Here is a 25,743-nt window from a genome sequence, read left to right on the forward strand (position 1 = left end):
TCTCCACCCCCATCATTCAGCCCGGACACTGAGGTCCAACTCCAAGGCCCTTGTGGCGGTTCCCTTGCTGTGAGAAGTGAAGTTACAGGGAACCAGGCAGAGGGCCTTCTCAGTAGTGGCGCCCGCCCTGTGGAACGCCCTCCCATCAGATGCCAAGGAAATAAACAACTATCTGACTTTTAGAAGACATCTGAAGGCAACTCTGTTTAGGGAAGTTTTTAATGTTTGATGTTTTTTCGTGTTTTTAATATTCTGTTGGGAGAGTGGCTGGGGAAACCTAGCCAGATGGGTGGCGTATAAATAAATAAATTGTTGTTGTTGTTGATTATGCTGATGCACTTTCCATACACACAAGAATTTCCACATGACCCACAACCCCGATTGCACAGGGTTCCAGGGTACATGGAAACCTCTGTGTGTATGTGCCTTTTGTGTTGAGAGAATGCATGTGGCATTCTTCTGAAGAGAGCATGAAAGGCTTCCAATAAAGGTGAGGTTTTAAGTTGCAAAATGAGCACATTTATTTTTTAAAAAACACACCATTCTGCATCTTCAAATATTTAGCCCACTTCCCCCATGCCAGCTGAAAAACAACAACAGCAGCAAAAGACAACAACAACCTAGTGTTGTGATATAAATGGGAATGGTTATTTAATAGCACTGTGATGGCAGTGGCGTACATTTTTGTTTCTGGGCAGTGGTTGAGCAATGAACGCCCACCTTAGTGTGGCATCCTCCGGTCCCTATGGTAGCATGGCTTCTGCGCATTGATAGAAGAGGCATCTTGACAGAAGAGCTTCTCTCTTCCCCCAGGAGGCATGTTTTCTTCAGAAAGCCTCTCCTTAGCCCTGACAGCCACAATTTCCTGGATGATATCCTCTATTTCATTCGCTGTTAAGATCTCTTTCTCTGCCTTTAGATATGACGGCCCTGGAGTTGGCAGTTGCTCCCATGAGGGTTGGAGATCCCATCCAGTATTTGGTTGGATGCCCTCTGGAGCACAAAAGTCAGAAAATTGTTCCCTTTTAATTTCTGCTTTTCCCTCCTCCAAAATCCCACCTGCTAGCATTTCCTCCCCTCCCCTTTTATTCTGCTTTTGTTTCTTCTTCACTCTATCTTCTTCATCGAAGATTTTCTGAGCCACGTCCAATATACTAATCCACTGAGGAGAGTAAGAAAACTTTCTCCATTTCTTTGAGGGCTCCTGAAAAAAGGCCAAGCACACTTTCACATATAGGGTTAACGGGAAACTCTTCCATGGTCTTTATAAGCAGTTGTGATAATTTCAGGTGGAGCATATGGATGCATAAGTTTACCATTATAAATTCTGCCCCTCAACTAAAATGATCAGAAGTGGCGGCTCTCTCCATTATACTTGGCTTGTGAGTCTCCCAGGGCAACTGGTTAGTTATTCTGGGAGAAAAAGTGCCAGATGACATGGATAATTGACCTAATCAAGCCAGACATGGGCAGGTGTGGAGGACTCCCTGGTCCTGAATGGGGTACTGTGCCCCTGAAGGACCAGGTGAGCAACCTGGGAGTAATTCTGGACTCACAGCTGTCCATGGAGGCACAGGTCAGTTCTGTGTCCAGGGCAGCTGTCTTCCAGCTCCATCTGGTACGCCGGCTGAGACCCTACCTGCCTGCAGGATGTCTCGCCAGAATAGTACATGCTCTGGTTATCTCCCACTTGGACTACTGCAATGCGCTCTACGTGGGGCTACCTTTGAAGGTGGCCCGGAAACTGCAATTAATCCAGAATGCAGAAGTAGTAACGTAGTCTAGCCCCAGCTTATTCTTAGAACAGACCAAATTAATGTCTCGCTGCTTCTGTTAATCTCACCATTAAAGGAATTACAACCCTTGGTGTTAGTTTCCCCATTTTCGCTTTCTTCAACTCCACAGCTGACTGTGATTCTTGGAGAAGACCTGCAATGAACATTGCACAGAATTAGAAAATTGTCATTTGCTTATTTAAATGAATATTTGCAGATGCTTATGGAACAAGATTATGAAATGCAAAGCAGCATGAATATCTGTGTCTTAGATACACATAATAAAATCCATGGCTTAGATTCATATCATATCCCACTTTTCAATAGGGATGGGTGAACCTGCTAACCCCATTAGCTTGGCTCGGGATTTTTCCAAATCCCAGCTTCCCCAAAAGGTCTCCTCCATTTTCAGGATCTCTCAGTTATGTAGTCCAAACCCCTGTTATTTGCATCTGAGCTTTCCCCATTGCATTTAGGCTTACCAGATCCCTACCAACTCTACTCCCTAAATGGCAACATTAACATTCCTTGCCTCATACTGGAGAAACAAGAAAATATAAGATGTTGGTTCAGGCAGGGTGGTGAAGCCAGTATACCGTTCAACTATGTACAGCTGGTTACTCAAACTAGTCATTTTACTCTCTGTAACTATTTAATTTTGTGTTTTGTGAGTTACTACTACTACTACTACTAACCTGCCCTTCACCCTAAGGTCCCAAGGTGGGTTACAATCAGTGCTTTTTTTCTTTAAAAAAATGTTTAGGGGTATTCTCATTTTGACTCAAGAGAATCACCATTTTATAGTTCAAATTGGGAAAAATAAATACAGTAAATGGACAAAAGTACAAAGATTCACAAAATGTTTAGGGGTGTGCGTACCCCTGCGTATGTGCAGAAAAAAGCACTGGTTACTACAATTAGAAGACAATACTAAAAACAGTTCAAAGCTATTTACAATTTAATTTACAGTAGCGTACAGTTAGGTACTTTATCACTGTCTGTAGTTGTCTCCATTTCATTTCCCTCTCACCTGAGTGTTTACATCTCCTCTCCCTCAAACAATGTGTAGATAAACCTGGAACTCAAGATAACTCTTCGTATGTTTGATGAAATGGACTGTAGTCCACAAAAGCTGATTTGTTAGCTAGTCTTTCAGGTGTTGCAAGGCTCTTGGTTGTTTCAGACCCTCCAAGTGCCCCCATTTTCCAAGGACAGTCCCAGATTTACAGAAGTCATCTTGGTTTCTGATTTGATCTTGCAATGCCCCACTTTTCCTTAGGACATCCCGATTTTCATTGCAGAAATGTTGGGGGGGGGGTATGGAGTCATCTGACCCCTAAGCCTTCTGAAGGCAGGCCTGTATAAGGAAGGTTTTTTTTAATGTTTAATGTTTTATTATGCTTTCACACATGTTGGAAGCGCCCAGAGCGGCTGGAGTAACCCAGTCAGATGTGTGGGTATGAATAGGAAAATTATTATTAATAACATTATGGAATAGGACATCCCTGTTTTCATCAGGGAAATGTTGGAGGGAATGTTGTATTTTGCTGCAAGAGCTGGAAATTGGCTACCCCTCTGGGGAAGTATTTCACCTTGGCATTTCAAGCCTCAAGACTGTTTGGCTTACAGCTGACTGGCTTACACTTTGGCTTACAGCTGATTTCCCCCCTGGGCCTGCCAGAATATGATGGTTGACTAGGCTGGGGGTGTTATTGGGTTGTTGTTTTTATTTTGATTATATACTGTATTTTTCCATGTATAAGACTAGGTTTCCCCCCTAAGAAATAATGTCAAAAATTAGGGGGCGTCTTATCTGAGGGTGGACTGGCGATTGGTTGTTGCCCCCAAAATAGGGGGCACCTTATACATTGGGGGCGTCTTATAAATGGAAAAATATGGTATATTGTGGTTTTATATTTTGATTTTGTTCTGTGAACCGCCTGAGACCTCCGGGTATAGGGCAGTATATAAATTCAATAAATAACAGTAATAGATTGCACATTGTCAAACCTCCCCCCAACCCTATTGGCACGCCAAAGTCCAATTACACACAAGAATCGATAAGGTTATGGTTCTACCTACTAAAGAAAGGAAGGACCGGTTCCAAGGGAGCTGCCCTCTGCTCTTCATTTTCCTTCTCTTTGCTCATATGTGAATTCTGCCTTTCTGTATGCACATCGACAAAATTGATAGGTGAACGCATAAATACTGCTTTCTGACTGCGGATCAGATAATGGAGGTGGGGCATATCCATGAAGAACAGCAGACCTTTAGATTTGTGCATGAAAACACAGGAGATACACAGCAGATGCTAATGTGCCTCTGAGAAAGGGATTTTGCCTTGTTTGGAAGTACTGGGGGGGGGGGGAAGGTCAACTGTATACATTGGATCCAGACAGTGGCCTAGCGTTGGTTGCTGGCACCCGGGGCAGGCTCACACACCGGTGGAGGGGAGGGACATGTGTCAGGCAGGGGGGCGCCAGCCCAGCCCTCACCACTGATGCTGCCAGAATAACCCCATCCCCAACAGAGCAAAGTGGGGTCATGCTGAGCCCCCTGTCTGCCTGCTCAGGGGGGAGCCTGGCCAGCCAACGCAGCCCTTTTCAAGTAGGGATGTGAGGCGAATTTTCACCTCTCTCTCCCCTCTCGCTAAGTGGCAGCAAAGCTTGGCTTCAGGAAGGAAGCCAGGTGTACAACACGGCCTTAACTTACCAACCCCAGCTGCCCAGCCACTATATTTTACAATGTTAAAGGATGCTTGTATTGTTGTCAGCTGTTGCTATTTGTGCATGAAGAGGAAAGGTTTGCCTGGAGCTATGGATAGGCCCATATTACTTTATTTCTGAAAACAGTGGTACCTACCTACCGCTAACAGCATGGGTTGCCTCCTAGGGATCTGCATGCGGTCGTTCTTCCTTCTCTTCCTCATTCTCATGAAAATCCAGTTCAGCATCTATCTATTCCTCTGTCAATGCAGTAACAGATTTTTAGTCTCCGTCAAAGGGGTTCAAATGGTGGGTGCATATTTTAAAATTCTGATACGTATACATAGATGTATGCTATCTATTACAGTGGTACCTTGGGTTACATATGCTCCAGGTTACATACGCTTCAGGTTACAGGCTCTGCTAATCCAGAAATAGTACCTCGGGTTAAGAACTTTGCTTCAGGATGAGAACAGAAATCGTGCAGTGGCAGCAGGAGGCCCCATTAGCTAAAGTGGTACTTCAGGTTAAGAACAGTTTCAGGTTAAGAACGGACCTCCAGAACAAATTAAGTACTTAACCCGAGGTACCACTGTATAATATTTAAGGCCACATATTTTCATATTTGTACAAGGGGCTATTTACCGTATTTTTTGCTCTATAAGACTCACTTTTTCCCTCCTCAAAAGTAAGGGGAAATGTGTGTACATCTTATGGAGTGAATGCAGGCTGCGCAGCTATCCCAGAAGCCAGAACAGCAAGAGGGATCGCTGCTCTCACTGCACAGCGATCCCTCTTGCTGTTCTGGCTTCTGGGATCAGAATTTTTTTCTTCTTGTTTTCCTCCTCCAAAAGCTAGTCTTGTGGTCTGGTGTGTCTTATAGAACGAAAAATACGGTAATTGGGCTGGTTTTTGTCACCAGGAGGAGGAAAGCATTATCTCTGTCTCAAATGCTATCCCTACTCTGGGGTTGTCAGCTTATGAATCTCTGGACAGGACCCAAATGGACCAAGCAGTGAAACCTGGCAGTTCAGGGTTAGACCCAGGAGGATCCCAGTGTGGTTAGAGGGCCAAGGTTGAAAATCCCCACTCAAATCATGAATCTCACTGGAATGACCTAATTTACCTCACAGGAATGTTGTAAGGATAAAAGGATGGAAGAGAACCCTACCCAGTGCATCCTGAACTCCTCAAAGGAAGGGATAAAACCAGAGTAAGCAAACAAAAACATTTTAAAAATGGTACCTGGCACATTGAGGCAGAGCCTGGCGGAATTTGGTCAGTCATGGTGAGGGCCAAATGGAAAAAAGAAGGCATTGTTGGGCCAACTCTGGGGATTCCTGGCTTTTCAGACCTACTATTGGTTCCCTGTCAGAATGTAGTTTTAGTGGTTGGACAGGCTAGATAACAAATGAATGCTTAGCAACCAAAACCCTCCTACTGATGCAAGCGTCTGAGAAGCATTACCGTGCAACACCTACACATGTTCTCTCTGATACTTCTGCAATCATGAGAGCTACAGTGGTGCCCCACAAGATGAATGCCTCGCAAGATGGAAAACTCGCTAGACGAAAGAGTTTTCCGTTTTGGAGGTGCTTCGCAAAACGAATTTCCTATGGGCTTGCTTCGCAAGACGAAAATGTCTTGCGAGTTCCTGCTGGTTTTTCCCCCTCCCCCCTTTTTCTAAGCCGCTAAGCCACTTATCAGCTGATCCGATCAGCAGATAAGCCACTAAAGGCCACTAATAGCGCTAATCCGTCAATGGGCTTGCTTTGCAAGACGAAAAAACCGCTAGACGAAGAGAATCACAGAACGGATTCTTTTCATCTTGCGAGGCACCACTGTACACTCCTGTATTATTACTTTTTTTTTTTTTAAGGGGCAACCCACAAATTGTGGGACCATGGCCTTCTTCTCCTTGCAGCCAAATGAAATATGCATACATGCCAGTTGACTTAATGAGTGCAATGTTCAAAGTGCTGGTTTTGACCTATAAAGCCTTAAATGGCTCAGGATCACAGTACCTCAAGGACCACCTATCTCCATATGAACCTACCCGGACCCTGAGATCATCACCTGAGGCCCTTCTTTGTGCGCCTCCTCCTCGAGAGGTCCAGAAGATGGCAGCATGAGAACAGGCCTTTTCTGCAGTGGCTCCCCATCTGTGGGATACTCTCCCCAGGGAAGTTTGCCTGGCGCCTTCATTATACACCTTTATGCGCCAGGCAAAAATGTTCCTTTTTAACCTTTGGTTGACCTGATTGACATCCCATACCCTTTTAAAATGTGGCTCGTTTTTTGGGGGGGTGTTATTGGGTTATTGTTGTTATTTTGATTTTATATATTGCGATCTTTTCTGTGAACTGCCCTGAGACCTCCGGGTATAGGATGGTATATTAATACAGTGGTACCTCGGGTTACATACGCTTCAGGTTACATACGCTTCAGGTTACAGACTCTGCTAACCCAGAAATAGTACCTCAGGTTAAGTACTTTGCTTCAGGATGAGAACAGAAATCGTGTGGCGGCGCAGCAGCAGCAGGAGGCCCCATTAGCTAAAGTGGTGCTTCAGGTTAAGAACAGTTTCAGGTTAAGAACGGACCTCCGGAATGAATTAAGTACGTAACCAGAGGTACCATTGTAATAATGATGATGATGATGTTGCACTGAATTTTGTGCATCATACTGAAGCCGGCTTTGGTACAGCGAGAATGGACGGCCATTTGCTTGCTTGTGGACTTACCCCTTCAGAAAACTAAAGTTGTAGGGGGAAGGGACTGCTCATGCAGTGAAGGTTTCCCACCTTCTTCCCTCCACTGTAGCCCCTTGCAGACTCTGAAAAGCTTCTCAAAGGAGGATCAGAGGATCGGGAGTTTCTCCTGAACAGTATGGAGGGTGGCAAGGGAGTACGGATTGGCAAAGGAAATTGCCAAATATCAGGTGCAGCTACAGGAATGGGTCTACTGCCTTCAGCTGAGTGCAGTGTGTATACAATCCCCCTTGAGGATTATTATTATTATTATTTATTGAATTTATATACCGCCCTATACCCAGAGGTCTCAAAGCTTAAAGGCCATAGGGTGGGGAGGCGGAGCTACACATACTGCCACATATATAATTAATAGATACACAAATAGGGTACTAACAGTTTGGCTACATTTGGTTTCAGTTTGTAGCCCAAAAGATGTGCCTCAGGACATATACCAGCACTCGCTAAGTTTATCCACAGTTACTGTTGTGCTTCCATTGTAAAGAAAGAGCTACTAAGTTGTACAAAGCCATTCAAAGGTGACCTCGCTCCAATGGGAGATGAGCCTAGATTTTTGCTCAGATTTTTTGCGGCCCTTTCCATGACCATACCTCTGCACTGTGGGCAGAAATAATCTTAGTAGTAACCAGTTCAAGACCTTCACTTGCACGGCAGTTGGTAGGCATTAACCAAGGCAGTTGAGGGGTTCTGTGATGTCACAATAAGAGGCTAGAGGTCTAGTGTGCCATAGAGCTAGTCCTCTACGGTTGCAGAGAGAGATGCATTTCTTGTTGATCCTTTTGCAGATTACAGTGGTACCTCGGGTTACATACGCTTCAGGTTACAGACTCCGCCCCTCAATCCTCGTCGTCCCGCAGCGAGTCACCCACCCTCCACTCCCATTTAGCTCAGGGTATAGGTTTTTGGCCTTGCTATGGACCTTAGGTTGGTCGCCCTGGTTGGCTGGGGGGCCTGGTAGGAATTTTTTCCATTTGGCATTAGGCCTTTTGGTTTTTTCGCCTACCTCGTAGCAATCGTCACAACTTTCGTGGTATTGGTGGGTAGGTTAGGCATTGGATTCACGTGTTGTGCTGTGTCAAGGGCTAGGTGTGGCCATCGCCTATGCTATCTACCGTGGGTTATTCCGTTAAAGGAATCTGGCGGTCGTGTATTCCGTCCGATGCCTGCTTGGCGGGAGGCCATGGCACGACCCTCGGTGACATCAGGGGGTGAGCCTATAGTTGGATGAGCATCAAGAGGCTCCACCTACTGTTGAATCAACCCACCACCTATAGTCATCCAATGCCTAAGCCAATACCTTTTCACTGCTGTAATCAATGAAGTTGTGGCCTTTTCTTGCCCATTAACCTTATACCACGTGTCCATGTGTATTTATTTCACTTAGCGGGGTCGGGGCCCTCGATCCACAACCCAGAAATAGTACCTCGGGTTAAGAACTTTGCTTCAGGATGAGAACAGAAATTGTGCTCCCGCGGCATGGCAGCAGCAGGAAGCCCCATTAGCTAAAGTGGTGCTTCAGGTTAAGAACAGTTTCAGGTTAAGAACGGACCTCCGGAATGAATTAAGTACTTAACCCGAGGTACCACTGTACTTCAGCGAAGGTCATTCCGAAGGAAATGTAGATGGAGATCAACAGGCCCCTCTAAACTGCAATTTGCAGTACAAAATGCCAGTAGGATAGACACTGCTGAATTCTGACCAAAACACCGTGTGGATGCAATCTACCATGAAATGTGGGGTAAACTTTACCAAATTTCATACATCCTTGCTTTGTATGTAATGTGAGAAAGGGAGCAGGTGCCGCTGTGGTCTGAGCCTCTTGGGCTTGTTGATCGGAAGGTTGGCAGTTCGAATCCACCTGATGGAGTGAGCTCCTGTTGCTCTCTCCCAGTTCCTGCCAGCCTAGCAGTTCCAAAGCATGCCAGTGCAAGTAGATAAATAGGTACCTCTGCAGTGGGAAGATAAACAGTGTTTCCGTGTGTTCTGGTTTCCATCATGGTGTTCCATTGCACCAGAAGCGGTTTAGTCATGCTGCCCACATGACCTGGAAAGCTGTCTGTGGAGAAACACCTGCTTCCTTGGCTTGAAAAACAAGATGAGCGCTGCACCCCGTAGTCACCTTTGACTGGACGTAAACGTCCAGGGGTCCTTTATCTTTATAATGTGAGAAGTTGCAGCCTAGAAAAAAATGTTTGTTTTCTGAATCCAAAACAAAGTTCTTTTTCATAACCATTCAGTGAATACATATGGTTTGGGAATTAACTGTGGCAGGATGTTCTGGTGGCCGATGACAGAAGACCAGTTCACACCTTTATTCCTGAGGTCATAGCCAGCAGGGTGATGAATCATTTTCACATGGAGAGCTGTTTGTGTCCACACAGCATGCAATCACACGAGAAGCGCAAGCTGATGCCACAGAGACCATTTTAAATACTGCTTTCTCGCTGACCTAGAATTTCTCTGCTGGGCTGTTCCACACAAAACAAAATGCTCATAACATGAAAATGAACTGGTAAAGTTAAATCTCTCTTTAGAGACTACACCTGAATCTTCATTTTACGGATTCTGAGATTAACCACAAAGGACACAGGAATGATGTCCTGCTTGCAGTTGTTCCCTGTCAGAAAGCTGAGTGCTTAGCCTCTGCTAAATGGCCACAGGCCTGACTTGGAATTCTACTCAGTATTGATCCAGAGTAGATTCCATTGTATAGTTGGCAGAGTAACAACTTAAACATGTTGCAGGAGTCCCCCAAAATAGACCAGAGGCAATTGTATTTCATCCAGCAGAGCTTTACTGCTGCTGAAGGCAAATGAGCATAATGGTCACAAATCCAATACATTCAGGATTGGCACTGTCCATAAGAAATTCAGTTGCAGCAGACTTAACTTACAATAACTTATAATAAGACTAAACTACTAAGCATACTATGTACAGTGGTACCTCGGGTTAAGTACTTAATTCATTCCGGAGGTCCGTTCTTAACCTAAAACTGTTCTTAACCTGAAGCACCACTTTAGCTAATGGGGCCTCCTGCTGCAGCCGTGCCGCCGGAGTATGACTTCTGTTCTCATCTTGAAGCAAAGTTCTTAACCTGAAGCACTATTTCTGGGTTAGCGGAGTCTGTAACCTGAAGTGTATGCAACCTGAAGCGTATGTAACCCGAGGTACCACTGTACAGAACACCACACCAGAAGGAAAAGAGATAGAAAGAGAAAGTGAAACCCAGACTCCTTCTGACCTTACTTTTATAGTCAGCATGACCTTGACAAAAGAGATAAGAGAACCAGTTTAAACCAGCTGTACTAAGCTTCTCTGAAGGAATAACCCAAACATCATGAAACTTCCGCTTGTTTCTTTCACACAAAGAAGCTTCCAGAACCCTCTTGAATTAAGTAGAATAGGAAAGATACACATCATATCAATACTTTCTGCACTAAGAACTGCAAACTGACAATTATCACCATCACTACCAAACGAATGTTCCATGACGTGTTACAACCAGTAAAACACAATATTAAAAGCAGTTTAAAGAAACTTACCATCACAGAAGATGGATCCTCAAAATATAGCATTTCTTAGATTATGTCTACACTGAAGACTCATATTGGGTCCGTACTGGATTAATTCTCCCAGACTCTGGGAAATGTAGCTTGGATGAGAATACTGAACATTCTCAGCCACTCTAACTTTCCATCACAGAATTCAAGCTCTTGGGGGAGAGGGATAATTATTAAACCATGTGTCTAGGTGTAGAGATGCCCCAGAGAAGTAAGGGCTGCTTCTGAACTGCCTTCATATTGCACTTTGAAAACAAACATAGAGAATAGCTGTAAAACACCTGAAAATACATGCAAAATACGTAGTGCTCATGTTACTCCAGTGGTGTTGGAGCTGTGTCACCACTTCCTGCTCTGGAAGATGTTGGCAGGGACCCAGGTAAGATATTGATGGGCTGAAGCCTTTCTTTTAGGAATTCTAGGTGCCAAAATCCCAACGGAGCAGAAAGGATTATTTATGTATGTGACCTGCGGATGTTATAGGCCCAGAGATGGAAAGAAGATAAAGTCCCTACCAGGGAAGAATGGCAGATTAAGTAGATGGATTATGCCGAAATGGCAAAAATGACCGGAAGAATCAGAAATCGGGAAGACCAAAATTTAATAAGGAAAGGGGACAATTTATAATTTATCTTAAAAATCATTGTAAACAGTTAAAAATGTTAGTAGGATTGGAACACCACTTGTAGTTTAATGGTGAATTTTGGATATAATGGAGATGTAAAAGATATGGATTATTATAAAAGATGCAGGAGGAAATGACTAACAATAGGACCCACGAAAGGAAGTCCGGGAGAGTCTTCAGAATCTTGTTTTTATGGTGTAGGTTGGATATGTGATTGTAAAACTTTAATCTGAAAAACTATACACACACACACACACACACACACACACACACACACACACCGTATTTTTCGCCCTATAGGACACACTTTTTCCCCTCCAAAAATGAAGGGGAAATCTGGGTGCGTCCTATGGGGCGAATGCAGGCTTCCGCTGAAGCCTGGAGAGCGAGAGGGGTCGGTGCGCACCGACCCCTCTCGCTCTCCAGGCTTCAGGAAGCTCTGCGCAACCCTCGGGAGATTGGCTCCGAGGGTTGCGCAGAGCTGCCTGCAGTCCTGGGATCAGCGCACTTCTCCCCATCGCCAGCCCCACAAGCTCGGGGGACAGCAGGGAGGCAGAGCGTGCCTTCCCACTGTTCCCCGACCTGGTTCTTCCAGCCCCGCACCTGGGGGGAAAATAAATTTTTTTTCTTTATTCCCCCCCAAAAAAACTAGGTGCGTCCTATGGGCCGGAGCGTCCTATGGGGCGCAAAATATGGTGTGTGTGTGTGTGTGTGTGTGTGTGTGTGTGTGTGTATATATATATATATATATATATATATATATATATATGCAGGTTTTGGTGTCTTCGGGTGTCTTCCCGTGTAAGAGTTGGGGTGTCTAGGCGACGTTTCGACGAGGTCTCACTCGTCATCTTCAGGCTGGTGCTTTCGGCTTCTTGTTACTGGAACAGAGCAAGAAGCCGAAAGCACCAGCCTGAAGATGACGAGTGAGACCTCGTCGAAACGTCGCCTAGACACCCCAACTCTTACACGGGAAGACACCCGAAGACACCAAAACCTGCATATATATATATATATATATATATTATAGAAAAAAAGATATTGATGGGCCCTGTTGGAGTGTGCAGGATCTGATAGATGCCCTGGGTGCTGGGTGCTGATGCCAAACCTGACTGAGCTTTTGGTTGACTTTGAGGAAAGATTGGGAGCAGAAAACCATATGCTGAATGTTCACTTTCTCCTACGAGAGACTGGATGCAGAAAGGCATTACTATCCATACCAAATGTCTATGCAAACCATGCTCCTATTTGAAGACCTATCACATTTCCATATCATTTTGAAGGCCATAAGCTGGCAGTACAGCAATACTCTGTGGGACATCAGTGCTAGAGACAGTCAGTACAGTGTCTGACCTGCCAGGACTGATTGTCTTATATAGCTGCCAGCAGATGAGAGCAAAGTATAAAAACATATCCATTGCTCAGAAAGAACATTGTCTTTTTTTGATAACCCATCACCAGCATCCATTAGTCACGTACAGTCCGTTTCGAAATACCAGCAACATCTGGGAGAGTGGAGATGCTATGTACTGATTTATATTCAGGAGATAGGAGATCGGCAGCTTGATTTAAGGAAAACAATATACTTTAATGATTTCAAAGCTAAGCATTCTAGCAAACATCGCATCTCCTATCTAGAGAAGAGATGGCACTTCAGACATAAGACTGGCTGTGAGGTGGAGTGAAGTGACCTGATTTTATAAGAGTATATATATATTTAAAGTAGATGAATAAATGAGCAAATTAAGTTAATTTGGATATGCAGAAAATATTTAAAAAATAAATTTAAGGAACCGCAGAAAGAGGGGGAAAGAAGTCAAGTTTTGAAATGTTAAAATGATTATAAAGGTATTGAAATGTATAAAAATGAGAATCATAAATAAAACAATACAAATAAATAAAGTGCCCTGATTTAAATGGGCCCCTGAGTAGGGTGGAGAAGTAATTGAAGGTGGCAATTGATATATGGAAGGAGCAGCAATAAGGATGGCTGAATCTACCCATTTTATTTTTTCTCCATTTCTCATTTTTCCAGTCTTCATTTAGTCTCATTTCTGCCTCAAGTTACAGACTTTTTTTTCTATTAAAAAAAGTCTGCATGAAAATGTGCTTGCATTTGCTGTGCATTTCCCCCAATGTAGCAGGTTTTGCAAGCAATTTCTCCTAATACAACACATTTGAGTATGCTAGTCTTGCTGCTATTTGTAATTCTTGCACATATCCTTATACAGTGGTACCTCGGGCTACAGACGCTTCAGGTTACAGACGATTCAAGGTTACAGACTCTGCTAACCCAGAAATAGTACCTCAGGTTAAGAAATTTGCTTCAGGATGAGAACAGAAATCATGCAGCGGCGGCGCAGTGGCAGCAGGAGGCCCCATTAGCTAAAATGGTGCTTCAGGTTAAGAACGGACCTCCAGAACGAATTAAGTTCTTAACCCGAGGTACCACTGTACTGCCCTTGAACGGAACGCTATTACTTCTGTTGATACAGCCTAGAATAGCAACAGCCTTTATTGCTAGTGCATACAGTGGTACCTTAGGTTACATACGCTTCAGGTTACAGACTCCGCTAACCCAGAAATAGTACCTCAGGTTAAGAAATTTGCTTCAGGATGAGAACAGAAATCGTGCAGCGGCGGCGCAGTGGCAGCAGGAGGCCCCATTAGCTAAAATGGTGCTTCAGGTTAAGAACAGTTTCAGGTTAAGAACAGACCTCCAGAACGAATTAAGTTCTTAACCCGAGGTACTACTGTATATGCTTCTTTCTTTTTCCTTTTGGTTGGTAAACATTGTTGGGTTGGAGAACCGCATCACAACATTTGGAGGAGTGGGAATTCACTAGTTTGGGAAGTTCAAATTAGGTATATTTCAGTTAAAGTGTGAACTGAACTAATTCCCACCCACCCCATCCCGATGCAGCAATGCTTTTTGAAGTGTTGAACTCTGCTTCAGCAAGTGACATGCCTTGGGTAAACTGCCCAGACAGAAGAATATATGCTTCTTTTCACAGTATGTGTACAGAGAGAGAGAGAGATAGAGAGAGAATAGGTTGGCAATCTAGTATTATGACTTGTTTTTATATAGCCATTTATTTATATAGCAGACAGGTGGAGGAAGCATAAACATAGTCATGAAATTGCATCTTCTGTGAAGTAGTGAGCTCATATTTCCATATTTCTATACATGAATTTGTTGTTTAAAATTATATGGCATTGTTTTATTAAAGAAATGAAGTATTCAATGCCTATGCTTCATCTCTATTATCAGAAGCAGATACCAGTTGTTGGGGATCATTAGTTGGGGGTGTCACAAGCTCCTCTCAACTTGTGCCATTGATTTACTAGCCCAACAGTAATGAATAACATGATGACTTTTATTTATCTATTGGAGTGATTCAGCTCAAGATCCTTCTTCTGCTGAGGTGCTGAGCTGTGGACTCCTACCACATTCATTGAGACCCCCTGGGAATCTGGTTTGCAAAACCACGTTCTACAAATATCATCCTTGCAAACACCAACCCCCCCCCCTCACATTTTGAGTGCTGAATGTGGAAGTTCAATTGCCCATGAGTTGAAGAATCACAGAAGCAAGAAGTATGACGTGTTTTACTTGGTCCGGTTAAAGGTGTCCTGATCTAAACTTAACAGCACTGAGGGAACTTTCATCTCTACATAGCTGTCAGGGACTGGATAGATGAGGAATGGTGGAGACTGCCTCCCCATTCTGACCCTTCCAGGGAGGAGAAAGAGGAAGACAGTATAGATTTACAACAGGGGGTTGCGGGAGGAGAAGAAGAAGAAGTGTTTGGATTTGATATTCCGCTTTATCACTACCCGAAGGAGTCTCAAAGTGGCTAACATCCTCCTTTTCCTTCCTCCCCCACAACAAACACTCTGTGAGGTGAGTGGGGCTGAGAGACTTCAGAGAAGCGTGACTAGCCCAAGGTCTCCCAGCAGCTGCATGTGGAGGAGCGGAGACGCGAACCCGGTTCCCCAGATTATGAATCTACCGCTCTTAAGGTCACAGCTCAGAGGCAGATGAGGGGGAAAGTTGGGAAATCATGGGAGAGAAGGATCAGACAGAGCCGGAGCAACTGCTGGCTGACACATTGTCACTAGAAAGCATTCCAGACCCTCCATCTCCCAGAACCTGGCGAGCCATGAAAGTAGGAGAGCAAAGAGCTCAAAAACAGAGGGCATGTAGCAGCACCCATAGAAGTGATGAATGAGGAAGTGGGAGAGACAAAGTGGTGGAGGTGGAGATTCACTCGGGACAACGCCATTATCCAAGAGGCTGGGTTCTCTATAGCCTCCCTCTGTAAAGATTGAATTGAAAAAGGACGGCAAGAAACATTTCCTTGTCTTTATACTTTCCTGGGCAACCAGCCGGCAGCCGCTGACAGCATCCTGACAATAGCATAAACACTCCTAGGAAAATTGCATATAGTCTTCTTGTGGGGCACACCAGCTATGTGGACATTTCTCGGATACTTTCAAGGCACATAGGAAACCATTTTATATGGATCGAGTCAGGCTATTGGGCCTTCAAGTTCAGTATTGTCTCTACTGATTGGCAGCGATTGTTCAGGATTTCAGAGTGGGTTCCCTCCCAACCCTATCTTGAGATGCTAGAATTTCTACCTGGGACCTGCACACATTTATCAGTGTGTGTGTGTGTCTGCAGATAAGTTTAGATGGTTTGTCTGCAAAGCTTCCTTGAAAGAATTATCTGTGCTAACCGTTCTTTCATCACTGTGGTGTATAGCTGGAGTTTACAATGCTTTTCAAGCTCCATAGTATTTTGGATTGTTGCCTTGGTTACAGGACCCTAATCACCTTCTTAATTGCTAGAACGAAAGGCCATGGGCCAAAGGAGCAGAGTTGCACCTCAGGCTAAAACCATACAGGCAGGTTAGGTTGTTAAAGTAACAGTGACAAGTAAAAGGTATGTGGGATTACACTGAAAGCTGTAGCACCGCACATTTCCCCATAGTAAACTCCATGAGATAGTCAAAGGGCACATCTAAATCGGCAAAGGATTAATGCCTAGCAGATGTTTATGAGTGCCTCATGGACACAATGCAAAAAGAGATTAAGATGAATTGCAGCGGAAAAGTAAAGCTTCTTCAGGGTGGATCCGTTTGCATCTTAGAGTATGATGCTGGACACCCTGAAAGTTGTGCTGAACCTTTGGAAACAGCACTTTCAGTAAACTAGGTAAAGGTAAAGGGACGCCTGACCATTAGGTCCAGTCGTGGCCGACTCTGGGGTTGTGGCGCTCATCTCGCTTTATTGGCTGAGGGAGCCGGTGTACAGCTTCCAGGTCATGTGGCCAGCATGACTAAGCCGTTTCTGGTGAACCAGAGCAGCACACGGAAACGCCGTTTACCTTCCTGCTGGAGCGGTACCTCTTTATCTACTTGCACTTTGACGTGCTTTTGAACTGCTAACTTGGCAGGAGCAGGGACCGAGCAACGGGAGCTCACCCCGTTGCGGGGATTCGAACCGCCAACCTTCTGATCAGCAAGTCCTAGGCTCTGTGGTTTAACCCACAGTGCCACCCGCGTCCTCAGTAAACTAAGGAACATTCAAATTCATTTCAAATTGCAGTGCAAGATGATGAACAGGGAGTGCTTCTGTTCAGGGTTCTAGCTATTCCATTAACTAATCTAATGGATCCATTGATTTGCACATTGTAGTTTCTAATCATTATAGTAGCCCTCTCTGCCACCAAGGAGCACCACACTTAAAAAGAAAAAAGGGGGGATCACAGTTTTTGGCTTAACAGCTTCAAGATTCCCTCTCCAGTCTAACACAGCCTGGGTTGTGAATGCATTAACAATAGCAAAGAGCCAGCATAGGTAGCAAATCCCACATTAACTGTGAAATGTGCCACCCCAAGATGTGCCAATGCAGCACCCAATTAAGAAGGTTTTAAAGGGGAACTAGAACAAATTCATGTTCGTCTTGATGACAATATATTGCCTTTAGTATAAGGAGCAGTAGGAATGTCAGTCGCTTGGAGATTATAATGGAAGTGAGTGCTGTTGTGCTCAGTTCCTGCTTGAGGGCTTCTCAAAGGCATCAGACTGCTCATTGTGAAAGGTTGTTGGACCAGGTCTGATGTATGCCCCCCCCCCGTACAACAACACCCCCCCAAAACCACATTTTAAAAGGGCATAGGATGTCAGTCAAATCAATGTTATTTGAAATTGTCTGTCTGTATGGAGTTATTTGTATGGAATACAGTGGTACCTCGGGTTACATACGCTTCAGGTTACATACGCTTCAGGTTACAGACTCCGCTAACCCAGAAATATTACCTTGGGTTAAGAACTTTGCTTCAGGATGAGAACAGAAATCGTGCAGTGGCGGCGTGGCGGCAGCAGGAGGCCCCATTAGCTAAAGTGGTGCTTAAGGTTAAGAACAGTTTCAGGTTAAGAACAGACCTCCAGAACGAATTAAGTTCTTAACCCGAGGTACCACTGTATATGGAATGGTTTTGACTAATGTTTTTACTATGGAATCACTTTGAGATATTTATGGGAAGCGCTAAGTAAGCAAGCAAGTAAATACAGTACATTGGTACCTCGGGTTACAGGCACTTCAGGTTACATATGCTTCAGGTTACAGACTCCTCTAACCCAGAAATAGTACCTCGGTTTAAGAACTTTGCTTCAAGATGAGAACAGAAATTGCGTGGTGGCGGCACGGCGGCAGCGGGAGGCCCCATTAGCTAATGTGGTACCTCAGGTTAAGAACGGTTTCAGGTTAAGAACGGACCTCCAGAACGAATTAAGTTCTTTACCCAAGGTACCACTGTAGTACCTTGATTCCTGAACAGAATGCATTCCGGGAGTCCATTCAACTGCCGGAACCATTCAAAACCCAAGGTGTGGCTTCTGATTAGTTGCAGGAGCTTCCAATCGGAAGCTGCGGAAGCCGCACCGGATATTTGGCTTCCAAAAATTGTTCGAAAACTGGAACACTCACTTCTGGTTTTTGATCATTCGGGAGCCGAAATGTATGAGTTCCAAGGTTTTTGGCAACCAAGGTAAAAAGTTTGTGAACTGTGAAAGCATTTATAGATTTTGGGAAATATTGTCCCCAGTAACTATAATGTAAAAGTTGTCATTTAAGTAATGGGAACCAAACAATTTTAACCATCCTGTGGCAACAGAAACTACTTCCAGTGTATCATATTTGGGGTATTCATAGGAGATTATGACTGTGTCGCCTAAATAGCTGATTATTTTTCACATATTTCCTTCCAGCTAAAATGACGACTTCTAATTAGCTACTTTTTGAATTAGGCTGGGATAATAGTCTTTCTGAAGCTCATGAGGCAGAGATGAATCTATTTTACTTGAACTCTGGTTATTTTTCTTCTTCTTAATGAGATGCTTTTCTATAGCACCAATTTGTAAGTGCTTTAATTCATCCTGATTGGTCTGTCACAGAATCGCCCTATGCTTATAAACCTAGAAAAAATGGAAAGCAAGTTTTACCCTGTCACACTATCTTGTACTGAATTTCAATGTGCATTTTATTTTTGGATCCCTAGTATGTTTGCGTTTAAAATAGCCAGCAGTTTTAGGTGGTGGCTGAGGAAAGCATTTTTCACTGCCCAGAGAGCAAACAAAGTGATATAGACATGTAACTAATAAATGTAAAATAGGCTGCTCTACATTAATTCAGTGGTAAATAATGACTGTAGTTGTTTCATAGAATTGAGACCTCATGGGTCATCTAGTCCAGGCATAGGCAAACTCTGGCCCTCCAGATGTTTGGGACTACAATTCCTATTATAGCTAACAGGACCAGTGGTCAGGGATGATGGGGATTGTAGTCCCAAACAACTGGAGGCCCGGAGTTTGCCCATCCCTGGTCCAGTCCAATCCTCTACCAGGGACCTTTCGTATGATAACCACTAAATTACAGGAACCAGCATCTGATGAAAATAGGTACATTTATCACCCCTACAACTGACCCTCCTTGAACCCCCCCAATTTTTGTCATCCCCCTGCAGATCATTTCCTTTCAGAAAAAGGATGAGTGCCGCCGCCGGTGCACCAATGGGACACAGCACACATGCCCTCTGCTGTCCTGAGAAAATTCTTTAATCCCGATTTTATTTGAATTTTTGGTAGATTTACAGAAAGGAAAACACACACCAGTAAATAAATTTTAGAAAGGGGCAAGGTTAGGCACAGACACTCAAAGCATTTATTGAAAAAATCAAGACCCCTTGCACTCCACTTGGCTCCTCCTTTCTTTCTTTTCTTTTCTTTTCTTTTCACATTTTATTTATGCCTTTCAGGTTCTTACATTTCACTAATTTTACAATCATTTTAACATTTCAAAACTTGACTTCCTTCCTCCTCTTTCTGCAGTTCTTTAAATTTGCGGATCTTCTGCATATCCAAAGTAACTTAATTTACTCATTTATTCATCTACTTTAAATATATACTCTTATGAAACTGCAGGTTATTACAATAATCCTGCCAATGTTCTTATCTGCTTACATTTTATCTGTATATATTCCATAAATCATTTCCATTCTTTTATAAAAAGACTTACTTTTCTGGTAAGTCTCGCCGTTTCTGCATATTCCATAAGTTTTTGTATTCACTCTTCCTTTGCTGGGACTTCTAGTTCTTTCCATTTTGGGGCAAGTAACATTCTTGCCACTGTAGTAGCATACATGAATAAGTTTCTGTACAATTTGGGTAGTTTTGTCCCTCTAATTCCCCAAAGGAAAGATTCTGGGTTTGTTTTTTGTTTTGTTTTTTTTACAAACATTATTTTAAACATCCTTTTCAATTCATTACATATCATTTCCCAGTAAGCTTTAACCTTGCTACAAGACCACCACACATGATAAAAAGAACCTTTTTTGCATTTCCAACACTTATTTGATTTAGATTTATACAGCTCCTCCTCCTTCCTTCCCACCCAGGGCAACAACTCTGTCCTCTGCTTGCATCTCAGAAGTGGCACATCATGAGAGACTGGGCCTTGGCAGCAGCAGTCCTTGCCCATTCACCAGCACCTGCTACAAGCTGGAGAGGGCATGGAGAGGCAGCAGGATGCTCCTTCACTGTCTGCTGCTATGGACCAGTGCTGGCTCCTACTCCCTATGCTTGGCAGTGACTGCACTGATGGGAAAAATAGGGACATTCTGGGATCAAATCAGAAGCCAGGATGGCTTTCAGCATTCCGGGGCTGTTCCTGGAAAATAGGGACACTTGGAAGGCATGGAGGTACTAGCAGCATATAGCTTGTTGCAGTTGCTTATGTCCCGTGGTTCTTAATCATTTCTTAGTAGCCTGATTCTCTTCTCTTCTGGTTGTCTTCTGAAAACAAGCAATTTGGTTTGTCAGGGGTCAGCAAACTTTTTCAGCAGGGGGCTGGTCCACTGTCCCTCAGACCTTGTGGGGGCCCAGACTATCTATCTATCTATCTATCTATCTATCTATCTATCTATCTATCTATCTATCTATCTATCTATCTATCTATCTATCTATTAAATGAATGAATTCCTAAGCCCCACAAATAACCCAGAGATGCATTTTAAATAAAAGCACAAATTCTACTCATGTAAAAACACTAGGCAGGCCCCACAAATAACCCAGAGATGCATTTTAAATAAAAGGATACATTCTACTCATGTAAAAACACGCTGATTCCTGGACCATCCGTGGGCCGGATTGAGAAGGCGATTGGGCCGGATTCAGCCCTGGGCCTTAGTTTGCCTACCCATGGGTTAGGGTAATGCTTGGATAGGGGTTAGTTGAATTGGAAAAATAAAAATGCGTCTATCTTCTATGATTGGATTGAAGGCTTATACAAACTTTGCAACATATGAACAACTTGCATATAAATGCAGACTTGCCATGGGCAAATTCAATGATATGTGGAATCCATTCTTACAAATACTATAATGGGTTAAGATCTGGTGAAGCACAATAACAACTTTGTAAAGTATAGAGTTTTGTTTTTCCCCTCTCCCCTTTAGTTTCCCTCCTACACAGGTGCTGCTTCTCTTTTTATTTTTCTCTCTTTTATTTACATCTCACCATGTTTGGTGCACATGTAATTATGTACTTTTAAACTTTCAATAAAGAAGTCTGGGAAAAAGAAAAGAAAATGTATGTACAGAAATGCCTTTTGGGACATTTTACTATTTACCCCCAAGACACATTCCAATAGATCTCAGGGATTTAAAATCTCCCCAAACAAACCCAGGAAAATAAAATTGAGAGGGAATGACTTGCCATGACCAGTCACTTAAGGTTACCAGATTTTTTTTTCAATGAATCCGGGGACACTTTTCAACTTCAATGGATTTTGTATGGGGACTGATGTGTCAATCTGGGGACTGTCCCCGGGAAACGGGGACGTCTGGTAACCTTACACTTACTAACTGGGGCCACACCATATATTTAAAGAACTTGGCTTCCCCCAAAGAATTTTGGATACTGTAGTTCATCCCTCTCAGCACTCTTAATAAGCTACAGTTCACAGGACTCTTTGCATAGTGTGGATGCAAACGGTGCTAGGATTTCTCAGGTTCAAAATCCTCTATCCACCCATGCACAAAAGCTCTCATCTTGCGAACTTCCGTGACAAAATGTATTCATATTGATAATAATATTTATGCTTCTTTTTAGCTATAGCAAATCCTAAAGTTCTTCGATTTAACTTCTTTCACCCAAGCTTCACTGGCCCAGTAATCTGTTTCATCTTCTGGTCAAACTTAATGCACTATTTCCTGGGTGGGCAATGAGCTATTAAGTCTAATCAAACACCTGTGTAATTAACAGTTATTTTAATTTTCCAGTAGGAACAAAACAAACATCTTGCATGGTGCCAGTGTGGACTCCAGGGAAAGTATGGGGTGATTGGCTCTGAGTCGCAAGGGGTTCATTATCTCAGTCAGCTCAATTTGCTGGGTAGCAATTGACTGTGAAGCTGGATCTCAGAACTGCTGGTCCCTGGAAGATAGTCAGTTTTCGTTTCGGCTGAGAATAAGAAACCAGGTCTATCAATTCCATGCTGTGTTCTTGATTGCTGGGGTCAAGAAGAGGCTTTGCTTTCTACCTAAGACTAAAAAGTGAACTTGTAACTCTTCTCCAACTGTTACAAAAGACTGGTATCATGTTCCTGACAATTTTGCTACTGAATTTTTGCAAGGTTTATTTTTTGTCGTAAAAAAGGCCATTATTGGGGAGAGGGGACAAAAAGGCTCGGGGGTAAAAATCAGGCATCCCCCTTGCCCATTTGTAGTAATTGTTCCCCTGATTTCATGCATTCATTAAAAATTTTTTTTGGGGGAATGGGCTTCCTGAGGGACTAATCCCATCAATCAGGAACCACACAGAAGTTGTGATGTTTATTATGGCCAATCAGTCAACCAATAACATAAAATACAATGATAGAGCCTCAATGAAACCAATTATAATGAATGGCAAACTGAGACCTAGCTGTCCTAGCAAACTATTTCTAGAGGACTCAGGCTCTAGGACCATTGAGTCATCAAAGAGGTACACAGGTCCATAGCTAAGATTAAGAAACAAAATGCTGTATGTAGCCACCCAAGAGCTAAGCAAAAAGCTTTTTATAATAAAGCATGATGGAAGCACTATTAATTCCAACCTTTTCAGCAGCAGTTTCCCTTAAGATCACAAGGGAAAATTCCTAGGACACAATGGATGCACAATGGATAAGAAAAAAATACAGTAAGGTTGCCCAACCTCTCTGACAAATGTGCTAAAAGTGACGGAAGACATGGGTGATATATATTACAAGGGGAGGAATGTAATTTTTGATAAAGAAACACAAAATTCCTCCCTGCATGCCTCCATATATGCATACAAATATTGCAGAACTTGAAGCATGCTGCAGAAATAGCTTAAAGCAATATTCCAGATCAAAGGGAATAGCACTCATTTTTCTGTCTTTGACATTTAATCTTGTTGATGTTAAAACAAGACTTGTCTATGTTTCTTTCTTTTCTTTTCTTTCTTTCTTTCTTTCTTTCTTTCTTTCTTTCTTTCTTTCTTTCTTTCTTTCTTTCATAAAAAATGCTTCTGGTCACATTGACTGCATTTTCATTTCATTGCCCAGAAGGAACTCGTGTTTGTAAAATAATGGTCGTATTGGGAAGCCATCATTAACATAAGCTTGAAAGTGCCATCCCATAATTTCGGATACTATTTGCGGAGGAATGGTCTCTTCTCCACCGCTATCAGCCAGGGCTTCACCAGCCAGGGGTTCATTTTCAGAGATGCAATTCTTAATAGCAATGGTAGGACTTGTATTGAAAATGGATATATTGTGGCCCTCCAGAAGTTATTAGACTGCGAATCCCATCAGTCCCACACAACGTGGCCAATGGTCTGGGATGATGGGAGTTGTAGGGTCTTAAGTCCCTCATTCCTAACTTGATCTTCAGTCATTGTGCTTGCACATCGGCCTGCACCTACACTAGCAGTTTTTAACATGCTGGTCTGGGAGAGTAGTTTGTACCCTGCTAATATTATAGCACAGTTTGGCCTCAAGCCTATGGAGAGCAATGCATGTGTTAAAGGTGCTTTGCAGTTAGGAAGAAACATCTTGGGATTCCGAGACTGTCTATTGCATGTCTCCTTCTCCCATCAAACCATATTTTCCATATTCTACAAACTATGCTGTTTCACAACTGTTTATCTTAAATTTCCTTGTACATGTTAATATTACCCCTCCCCCCATTACAGGATGTTGAGCTTCTGGTGTACTGCCTGTGGCACGAGTTAGCGGGATAGTTTGCTAGGAGGATACCACCCATTGCCATGTTGTGGTGATAGAGGAAGAAAGAGCCCACATCCCCCTGTTGAGGAGCTGGGAGGAGTCTGTGCTGCAGCCAACACCATGCAAGGGCACAATGGATGAATCGAGTTGATGGATGAGTTGATTTCAGTAGTCGATGCCTGCACTGGGGCAATTACTCACCCAAGTCCCCACTTCCACCCACCCCCATTAGGAAAGCCATTCCCTGTCTATTGCCTCACCATCATGATGAAGGAATGGGTTTCCCAAATCTAAAAATCCGACTGTACAGTCAGTCTGAAATGGGCCCCAAAATCCCCATTTTTCCTTCTCCAAGGGTGCATTAGCTAAAAGCCATTAACTTAAGCACTTGAGCAAATGTATAACAGGAACCCAGCTGTATAAACAAAGCCCTCTCCTTTATCAGTCCATGACGCTTAATGGATGACCTTGTCAGTTCCGAAGTGGAGACAGGACGGCAGAGCTGGGGCTTATCTTATCTTGACACACTGACGCACAGACTCTGCAAGACAGGGTCTGTCAGCCCCCACGGCCAGAGATAGAGACAGCGTCAAGGGAAACTCCTATAGCTGAGTGACCCTTCTTACCCCAAGATAAGGGATATAGGAACAGGAACATCCTTTTATGGTCAAGAGTACAGGAACAGGAACATCTGTTCAGGGTCATGGATGTCAACTTACGTGTATAAGCTGACGAAGCTGGATCCCTGGGGAGGGGGCAAGGGGACAAGAAAGGATATATATACGGTGTGAAATTTCTCTTGCTTTTGTGCTTGCTGTGAACCTATCACGCAGTGCCTTCTGCTATCCAGAGAGCAGAATAAACTCTTTCTCTGAACCAACCTTGGTGTCATTTGACTCCTTCCTCCCTGCTCTGGGAGCATCGCTCACCCTACCAATTGGTAAAGTCTAAAAAGGCTACAATGACAGTCCATTTTGTCTAGTGAACTGTCTCACTGGCTACCATTGATCTCACCCATTCCACCTAGGTTGGCATTTGACTGATTAGAATGTGCTCTTCTCTTCTGGTTTTTGAAGTCTTTTACAGTTTTTTAATAAATCATATCACATTTCATTTATAGCAGGGGAGGTGAACCTCAGACACAGGGGTCAAAAGTGGCTTTTCAGGCTTCTGTATCTCACCTTCAGGAGTCTTCCCGGGCCACACACAGCCTGGTCTTCCATTGCCACCTGAATCTTTTTGCCTGGCTGCAATGTTCCTTTAACCCCGATCATGCTTCTTGCTTGTCTGGAGAGAGGCTAGGGTGGGATGGGTGTGTGTGTGTGTAGAAAGTTGCCTACTGCACAAAGGCAAACCTGGCATTTGCTGCCCTGCCCACTTCTTTCTCTGGCACTGCCTACCATTGGCATGTAGCCTTCAGAAAGGATTGTGGCCCTTGGTCTAAAATAGGTCTCCCACCGCTGTTTTTTTAGTGTGGAGATGTACACTGTACACTGCAGTATCACATTTAGTG

General features: G+C 43.5%; 1 protein-coding gene across 4 annotated transcripts; it reads right to left on the reverse strand.

The window, feature by feature from the left end:
- Nucleotides 1–626: 626 nt before the first annotated feature.
- Nucleotides 627–7,982, reverse strand: LOC308584435 (uncharacterized protein). Of its 4 annotated transcripts, none has more exons than XM_081189231.1 (5): nucleotides 7,841–7,982; nucleotides 4,642–4,740; nucleotides 3,858–3,941; nucleotides 1,844–1,929; nucleotides 627–1,204 (listed from the first exon to the last, which is right to left on the reverse strand). In XM_081189231.1, exons 3-5 carry the CDS (start codon nucleotides 3,922–3,924, stop codon nucleotides 722–724), a joined length of 636 nt encoding a protein of 211 aa, XP_081045357.1. In that variant the 5' UTR covers nucleotides 3,925–3,941; nucleotides 4,642–4,740; nucleotides 7,841–7,982; the 3' UTR covers nucleotides 627–721. The 4 variants fall into 4 exon arrangements, with proteins under 4 accessions (XP_081045357.1, XP_081045355.1, XP_081045358.1 ...); XM_081189229.1 differs by having other exon boundaries at nucleotides 4,638–4,740; XM_081189232.1 differs by lacking the exon at nucleotides 7,841–7,982 and adding an exon at nucleotides 5,726–5,860.
- Nucleotides 7,983–25,743: the final 17,761 nt, after the last annotated feature.

This window comes from Podarcis bocagei (assembly GCF_964188305.1).
Source record: "Podarcis bocagei genome assembly, chromosome: 3".
NCBI classification, from domain to species: Eukaryota; Metazoa; Chordata; class Lepidosauria; order Squamata; family Lacertidae; genus Podarcis; species Podarcis bocagei.